Source organism: Hypanus sabinus, chromosome 3 (assembly GCF_030144855.1).
Source record: "Hypanus sabinus isolate sHypSab1 chromosome 3, sHypSab1.hap1, whole genome shotgun sequence".
Lineage (NCBI taxonomy): Eukaryota > Metazoa > Chordata > Chondrichthyes > Myliobatiformes > Dasyatidae > Hypanus > Hypanus sabinus.
This window is the reverse complement of record NC_082708.1, coordinates 189,464,057-189,472,876: the sequence shown is the minus strand read 5'-3', so window position 1 is coordinate 189,472,876 and position 8,820 is coordinate 189,464,057. Positions and strand designations below refer to the sequence as shown.

At 45.5% G+C, this 8,820-nt stretch overlaps 1 protein-coding gene across 1 annotated transcript; it reads left to right on the top strand.

The window, feature by feature from the left end:
- Nucleotides 1-2,179: 2,179 nt before the first annotated feature.
- On the top strand, nt 2,180-7,942 carry LOC132390894 (DNA mismatch repair protein Msh6-like). Its single transcript, XM_059963433.1, has 3 exons — nt 2,180-2,471; nt 6,883-7,509; nt 7,635-7,942. Exons 2-3 carry the CDS (start codon nt 7,089-7,091, stop codon nt 7,658-7,660), a joined length of 447 nt encoding a protein of 148 aa, XP_059819416.1. The 5' UTR covers nt 2,180-2,471; nt 6,883-7,088; the 3' UTR covers nt 7,661-7,942.
- Nucleotides 7,943-8,820: the final 878 nt, after the last annotated feature.

Genomic DNA, 8,820 nt, shown 5'->3' with positions numbered 1-8,820 from the left:
GTTGAGGGATAGAGTTTAAGACTTGCAGGGTAATGATGCAGCTCTATAAAACTCTGGTTCAGCCACACTTGGAGTATAGCGTCCATTTCTGGTCACCTCACTATAGGAAGGATGTGGAAGCATTGGAAAGGGCACAGAGGAGATTTACCAGGATGCTGCCTGGTTTAGAGAGTATGCATTATGATCAGAGATTAAGGGAGCTAGGGCTTTACACTCTGGAGAGAAGGAGGATGAGAGGAGACATGATAGAGGTGTACAAGATATTAAGAGGAATAGATAGAGTGGACAGCCAGCGCCTCTTCCCCAGGGCACCACTGCTCAATACAAATGACAATGCTTTAAAGTAAGGGGAGGAAAGTTCAAGGGGGATATTAGAGGAAGGTTTTTTACTTAGAGAGTGGTTGATGTGTGGAATGCACTGCCTGAGTCAGTGGTAGAGGCAGATACACTAGTGATATTTAGGAGGTATCCTACTACAGGTATATGGAGGAATTTAAGGTGGAGGGCTATATGGGAGGCAGGGTTTAAAGGTCGGCACAACATTGTGGGCCGAATGGACTGTACTGTATTGTATTGTTCTTTGTTCTTTGCACCTGATTGGGCGCAGACCTACCCATCATAGGATTCAAACAACAATTAAAATCTCCACCCATTATTAACATATATTCATTGAAATTGGGAAGAGATATAAATAAGTGCTTTAAGAATTCAGGATAGTCAGTATTTGATGCATAAACATTAACCAAAACTACTGTTTGGTTATAGAGTAAACCAGTAATTAATAGGAGTCTACCATATGGTAGATTCGCTCACTCTCTCTTTCTCCAACATTGCAACACAACAACCAACTACCTCACCCCGAATTGAACGGAACTTTATATTCTTCTATGACAATACATTTACCCCTAGACTTTGATAGAGCTTGTTTACTGCTATTGATTATTATTCCTACACTTCTAAGTTTATTATTGCTAACCTGTGTTATATGTATATCGGCATTTTTGATACTGTGTTGTTTAGTTTACTAATAAACACCTTTAGTTACAGTACCACCAGACTCCAACGTATCATTCCATTTCTGCTGGTCTGTTAACCCAGTTACGGGGTATGTAACAAGGGTTAACCAAGTTGCATATGAAAATCATGAACCAGGAAAAGGAAAAAAAGTTTAAAGAGGAACCGGAAGTTACGACAATACAGACATTTTTGTAGTTTCAAAGCAGCCTAAATGAAAATACCTAACTAAAAAAAGACAACCCCTCCCCCAAAGGCATGAAACCTGGCCAATAGGCAGCCAGAAAACTATCTAAGAACCACCCAGACCCCATCTCTCATGACGGCCAATCTCCAAATTTTAAAGAAAAAACACCACCCAGAGCCAAAACATTGCAAAAAGAATACCAAACACAAGTTAAGTGAGAAAAAACGCAACCTTTTGCAGACCATTTTAAAAATCAATGTCTTAAAAAGTGAAAGAGAATACAATCTTCATAGTATTTCAAAAAAACCAAATAATCACCAAGTCAAAGTCTTAATAATTTTCTAAAACCAACAATTAAAAATAAAAAAGTAAAATAATAAAGGAAAAGGAAGGGAACTTTAATATAATGCTAAAACAAAGTACCAGAAACATCAGCCCAAGGGCAAAGCTCCACGAACTTAAAATGTCCGGATCTATAAGCTAACTATTAACTAATAAACCCGGTGTATACAAACATAAAGGAATAGTAACTTAATTAAACATCCAAGCTCAAACAATGTTCTTTGAGAAACTGTTTTGCGTCGTCCACTGATTTAAACCATTTAAACGATTTATCGGGTAAAACAACTCTTAAGTGAGCGGGGTACAGCAGAGCCGGTCGAAGAATAATATTATTCCAACATCACCGCCTTAAAATGCAATCTTTCTTGCATTGCCTCGGGACAATAACCTTCAACCAAATGAAACTTAAGATTTTGATGTTCAATAACCCCTTTATGATGAGCAATTCAAATTAAGTGCTTCATAGTAAAATCAAAGTATCACATGACGGGGTTTTAACTCTTTCGATGATAGTGTTTTTAATTCCCTATGTGCCGCGCCTAGCCTGGCCTAGCCATACTCGACCCACTGGTCTTAAGGAAAAGGGGCGCTGATCGGCTGGGGCAACATTCGGCTTTCCTTCCTCTGATTCTGCGTCCCTTTTTCCCACCAGCACTGGAGACCAGATCTGGTTGCGGTGCTGTTCCATGCCACTTGCACCATGGCCAAGCTGTGGACCTTGTTCAGCTTCTTTACCAACTCTCTGCCACTCGGGACCCGAGATCACGGCAGGGCCCACAAAGAAGGCCAGCAATGACCAGGAAGCGGGCAAGACCTACCGTAGCCCGCCCAAGAAGCTTCGGACTACCACCTCCTCCAGCCCTATCTTCACTTGGGAAGCGAAGGCAGTCCGCAAACAGGCAGCGAGCCCCCGCACGACCACCCCGAGGTAAGGCCTGGAGTTCCGCTTTGGGCAATAGGCATAGTGCTTTCTATGGGAATTGGGAGGGAGGGAGGTGGGTTCACTGTTGCTCTGTGACCGGCTCAGTGGCAGAGAACAGACGGAGGCCTAGGAGGCCGCAGGCAGCTTTGAGTGGCTCAGCGAGCATTGCATGTCATGGACTGGTTGTGGTTTTATTTTCCATGCGTCCATTTATTACTAGTCCAGGAAGTGGCTACAAACTTCATATTGCCCAGTAGTATTGTAGGCTTCCTGGTATGGTAATAAGCCTTTGGAGAAGGGGATAACTGGGAGACCATCTCATTTTGTCTGTAAAGCCTTGTGGATGGCAGTACTGAGACAGGTTTTGGAAGATAGCAGAAATAGAAAGTCCTTGTATTTTTGTGTTTACCTTGTGGCTAGTGATGTTTATGATGAGCTCTGTATAGTGACTGCCTTGTGCAAAGTGCGAGTGCAGTGAAAATAATTATTTGCAGCAACATCGGAGACTCGTTCCACTTCATAAACAGCATCCTCAAGAAAAACATACAGACGTTTGTACATTTGAATATAAATCGTAGCCTTTTTTTTACAATAAAGGACACAATTAGAGCTGTAAACATACTCTTTCATGGCCAAAAACATGCCCTGGTGTTTTTATCGCCATACGCAGTACTGTGGAAATGTCTTTGACACATAAGGTGCTTAAAACTTCATTACTGTATTTGTTAATGTTGAGTGGAGAGCATTATTTGTAAATCCGGCAGGAGCAAAAGATGTTGGGGATAGTGAGAGTGGAGCGTTGTGGGACAGGTGGCAGAGGAGGAGAGCTGGGTGGGTTTGGCACTGGTGCAGACACCAGGCAAGGTCATTTGATTCCAAGCAATTGATCATTGCAGAATGTCTCTCTGGTGCTCCGCACTCCCTCCCCTCTCCTTTCCCCTTTCCCAGTCCCCTTCCCACTCTCAGTCCACAGTAAAGAGAGACTTAGTTCAGAATCAGGCTTATCATCACTCACGTATGTAATGAAATTTGTTTTTGTGGCAGCAGTACAGTGCAATACGTAAAATTACTGCAGTACTGTGCAAAGTCTTGAGTGCCCTGGCTAGTGTACGTGACTCACTGCTGCTCAGTTCCGTACCTCGTCTAAACGGGAGGAGCTGGAAAAGCCACCCAGTCACGGGGTGAGCGTGCAGACTCCACAGGGAGAGCACCAGAGTCTGCATCAAACCTGAGCTGTGGGCAGAAGTTCAGGTGAGCCCTGGGCTGTTGGTAACTTTGGAGGTGAAGCTTGTAATTCTGTGATTAACAGTTGATATTGTGTTAATTAATCTAGAACATAGAAAGTACAGCACAAGAATAGGCCATTTGGCCAACGAGGTTGTGTAAAACCAGCTAAAAAGCAAATCAAAAACACCCAAACACTAATCCTTCCTACCTACACCATGTCCATATGTCTCCTCTTCCTCACATCCATATCCCTATCTGTTAAAAGCCTCTCATATTTTGCCTCTACCACCATACTAGTCAGCTCTTTCCAGGCATCTCCATGACTCTGAGTTTTAAAAAAAACTTGCCCCTCTTAATCCCCTTTGAACCTACCCCCCCCCCCCGTTCAGTGCAAGCCCTCTGGTATTAGACATCTAAGTTGGATAACTGGGGGTGTTGGTTATGAGAGGTGGTGGGGGGGATTAGGGTCATGAGTCAATTAAGATTTTATCAAGAAGCCCCATGACCTTATCCTGTTTGTGGTCAATTAACAACACTATCCACTTTCACCTGTTTTTCCACACTGCACAACACTGCCAAGACTGACTGATTCAGAAATCCACATGTTGCACCTTGCCACACCTGCCTCTTTCTCTGGTGCTTCTGGTCTTTGCTTCTCCTGTAGTATGTTGCTTTCAAAACATTTGTCTGCAAGATCTATCCTGGTACGGTATCTCCACAGCTAACCCTGCTTACTTTGAAAACTTGTTGAATTATCGAACACAGCAACCTTGTTCCTGTGTGACATTTTCCCTGACTGGTAATGTCACAGCCCCCCCTTTAATCCCTCCAATCTATCACATCTGAAACAGTGGAATGTGGAACATTGAGCTGCCAGTCCATTTAGAATGAAGATGAGGAAGGTGGAGGGTGGTGTATCTGGAATTCACTGCCATGGGTGTCTGTGGAGGCCAAGTCATTTGGTACATTTGAAGCAGAGGTTGATAGGTTCTTGATTAGTCAACGTGTGGAAGGTTATGGGGAGAAGTTTGGAGAACGGGGTTGAGAGAATGTAGATCAGCCTTGATGAAGCGACAGAGATGACTCGATGGGCCAAATGGCCTAATTCTGCTCCCGTCTCTCGTGGCCGCCAAGTTGCTGGAGGGTTTACTGTGAAAGATCTTTTGAACTTGCAGGTTCTGATTGTAACGAGGCTCAGAGAGGTGGTGTGTACTTTAGCGGAAAGCCTGAAATCCGCAGGGCAATTGTTGATGCAGATAATGCCTTTCAGAAACCGAGAGAGAAGCGTTTAGATTTGGCAGTGTGCACTGAACCTTCTGAGCCAGAAGATGAAGACAGTGATGATGACGATGAAGGTGAAAAAATGGAGGTAGGTTAATAATCGAATGAGCTATTCACAAGTGTGTGAACAATGGTTCCTATGGGGGTTGGCGGGCTAAACTGCATTTGTTTTGATGCAGGGAGCCTTGCTGGTAAGAGTGATGACGGAGCAGGTGGGTTTGCGATACTGTGTAAACATGGAAGTTGCTGCGGGAAGCTCCTGGGTGTTGGGATTTTGGGATGGGGATGTGAAGGAGTGTTGCATTGCTGAAAGAGGAGAGCATAAGTGTGGAACTGGGGCTGGGTGGAGAGGGTCCACTGGAGAATCATCAAATGAAGTTTACAGTAAAAGGAAGAGGATGATCTCTCTGGGATTATATAGCCGTCTAAATAGTCGGTAGGATGTGGAAGAGCAGGTATGTAGGCAAATAACTAATGTAAATGTAATAAAATTATAATAATGACAAATTTCAGGTTTTCCAGTGTTAGTGAGAAGGGTCCAGGTGGGCTTTCTTTTTGGTTATTTAGTAATACTCAGTGGAATGGGCCCCTCCAGTTCTTCGAGCCATGCCACCCCGACAAATATGATGAACCCTAGACTAATCGTGGGTAAATTTCCAATGACCTATTAACTGGAACTTTCGACTGAGGGGGGAGCTTCCAGGGAAAACCCACGCATTCCACGGGGAAACGCTCAGACTCGCTGCAGAATGGCACCGGGATTGAGCTCTGAATTCCAGAATCCCCGGGCTGTGTTGGCATCGTGCTAGCTGCTACGCTACCGTGGTGCCCTGGTGTATTTGTTAAATGTACCTAGGAAGCGTTTTTAAACCTAGAGCCCTGTGAGAGAGGGAACTGTACTTAACCTCGGTGATGGGCAGCTACTGAACAGCTGGAAATATCTGTGCAGGAACCCTTGCAAACTGGAGGGGTGTACCAAGTGGTATAGATACAGAATTAGGCCATTCAGCATCCACAGATTCACTACTCTCTGGATTAAAAATAAATCCTCTTACATCTGCTCTAAAGGGTCGCCCCTCAATTTTGAGGCTGCCCTTTGGTTCTGGATACCCCCACCACAGGAAACATCCACCCCACTTCCACCCTATCTAGTCCTTTCTACATTTGGTGTGTTTCAGTGAGATCCCCACACTCTTCTAAAATCCGCTGATCACAGACCCAAAGCTGACAAACGCTCCTCATATGTTAACCCCTTCATTCCCAGAATCATCCTTGTGACCCTCCTCTGTACTCTCTCCAATGACAACACATCCTTTCTAAAATACGGGGCTCAAAACTGTTAACAGTACTCTGCGTGCAGCCTGACTAGAGTCTTATAAAGGCTCAGCAGTCTCTTCCCCTTCAACTCATGCCAACATTGCATTTGCCTTCTTTACCACAGACTGAACCTGTAAATTAACCTCTGGGAGTCTTACACAAGGACTCCTAAGTCCCTCTGCACAGCCTTCGGCAAGGGTTTTGATAAACCCACTTGTCTAGGCAGTTGGAGCACATGGGATTCCAGAGAAGGGAATCTAAAACCAGGGGACGTAGGTTTCAGGTGAGAGGAGAAATATTTAAAGGACAGCAATTTGTTTTTAGTAACTTTTTTTTCTGCACAGAGTGGGTATATGAAATAAGCTAACAGAGAAGGTGGTAGACTTGGGTATAATCACAGTGCTTTTCAAAATTAAAAGATTTAGATGCGGATAGGAAAAGAGTGGAAGGCTATGGGATTCACACAGGTGGGTGTCTCAGTTGACATAGCTGATCGAGCCTAAGGGTCTTTTAGCAGCAGTAGACAAATCCCAGCTATTTGTCTGTTTGGGATAGTCAGAAGAACAAGTACATTTGCAGTCTTGCTTTCTAGGTCGATGGTCCGTCCACAGCAGGCGAGGAAGACAAAGAGAATAACAGCGAAGATGAGGATAAAGCAAATAAACGGCCGTCACGGGCGACACGTTCGGCCTGCGTCAAGGCCAAAAGGAGGCGGATTGTGGTAGAGTCGGACAGTGATGTTGAAAGTTCAGAGGAAGAGTTTAAACCGGAGCAGCGACGAATGCAGCAGTGGTGTCGATGACAACTACATCAGTGAGCCCGAAATGGAGACCGATCCTGAAAGTCCAGTCGACTCCCTTCAAGCGCAAACATGGCGCGACTTCAGCCGCCGCGAAGCCTCCGTCTCGTTCTGCTCCAGAAACTCCAAAGAGACCGGCCGCGGTGTCCTCGGGCGCCAAGTCCAAGCTGTCGGCGTTCTCTGCTCCAGAGACCTTCCAGTGCCAGCCCAGTGGAGGGGGCCTGGGCGGTGCCTCTACCGCGGCCGTGTGGGACCACGAGAAGCTGGAGTGGCCGAAACCGGGCAAGAGGAAGGATGCGGCGAGGCGAAGGAAGGACCACCCTGACTACGACCCCTCCTCGCTGTACATGCCAGACGACTTCCTGAGCAAGTGCATGCTCGGCCTGCGGAGGTGGTGGGAGCTCAAGTTCCAGAAGCTCGGTAAGTTTTACGAGCTCTACCACATGGACGCCGTCACAGCCATCAATGAGCTGGGCCCTTGTAATGCAATTGTGACTCTGTAATTTCTTTTGAGATCAATTATGTATCTGTCTATCTTATTTTAGCTGGATGTGGTGCAGAACAAGGCTGAGTGAGTCTTACAATCATCCCAGGACAGAGGATTACTGCGGAGGAAGATTCTCCAGGGGACTGAGCGGAATCTACTGGGACAGTGGGAGACCAGATTCTCCGCCTGACAGGGTGAAGGTGCCACGGTTGTGAGCAGTCTGGTCCATGACAGTTATCCAGTCAACAGAGCTTCTGGATTTTGATTTGAGGGGAACTGCAGGGTGCAAATTACAAGAACTTCCCGTGAGGAAGGAAGACAGTGGTTGACAAAGGCGTACCGGCATTACACACCGGGGGAGCAGAAGGGAGCTTGTGAGCAAGTAAATGCAGAGATGTGGTCAAGCAAGGGGAAAGCAAATGAGACCATAGTGACTCCACGTTACTTTGCGGTAAAATTATGAGCTAGAAAGAAGAATGAAAGATATTTGCAGATATATTCTAAGGAACATACCAATTACTTTCTGCATGAGTCATGGGCTCACAGTAAAGCACTGGGTCACAGAACTGGCCTTTCGGCCCATCTTGTACATCCTGACCACGTTGCCATTCTGTAGAATCACATTTCCATGCATCCTATCCCTCAGCACCTTTCCTGTCCAAATATCTTAAATGTTGTAATTGTCCCTGCCCTGACCACATCCTGTGGCAGCTCGTTCAAGTTTACTGTCATCTGTATACAAACAAAGGAAACAATGTTCCTCTGGACTGTGGTTCCTCCACAAAACATATATCACACACAGCACATGAACCAAAATATTACCATCAAAATATCCTTCAGATTGCATGTGGAGCACAGCACAGGTAAACAATAAATGGCTCACTGTCCTAGTGACGAGACCTTGGTGGTGAAAAGGTATTCATTAGTCTCACAGCCTGAGGAAAGAAGCTGTTACCCAGTCTGACAGCCCTAGTCCTGATGCTCCTGTACCTCCTTCCTGATGGTAGTAGATTGTGGGATGGGTGGTGGGGATCCTCAATAATGCTTTGGGCCCTTCATTTGCAACACTCCCAGTAAATGTCACAAATAGGGGGGATGGAAATCTCGATGATCCTTATCACCCTCTCAGTGGAGTACCTCAAAACTTCTTTGAATCTCCCCACTCAAGGGGAACCTGTAGAATTTAGATGAGGGGTGACCTCATTGAAACCTATTGAATAGCGAAAGGCCATGGTAGGGTGGAT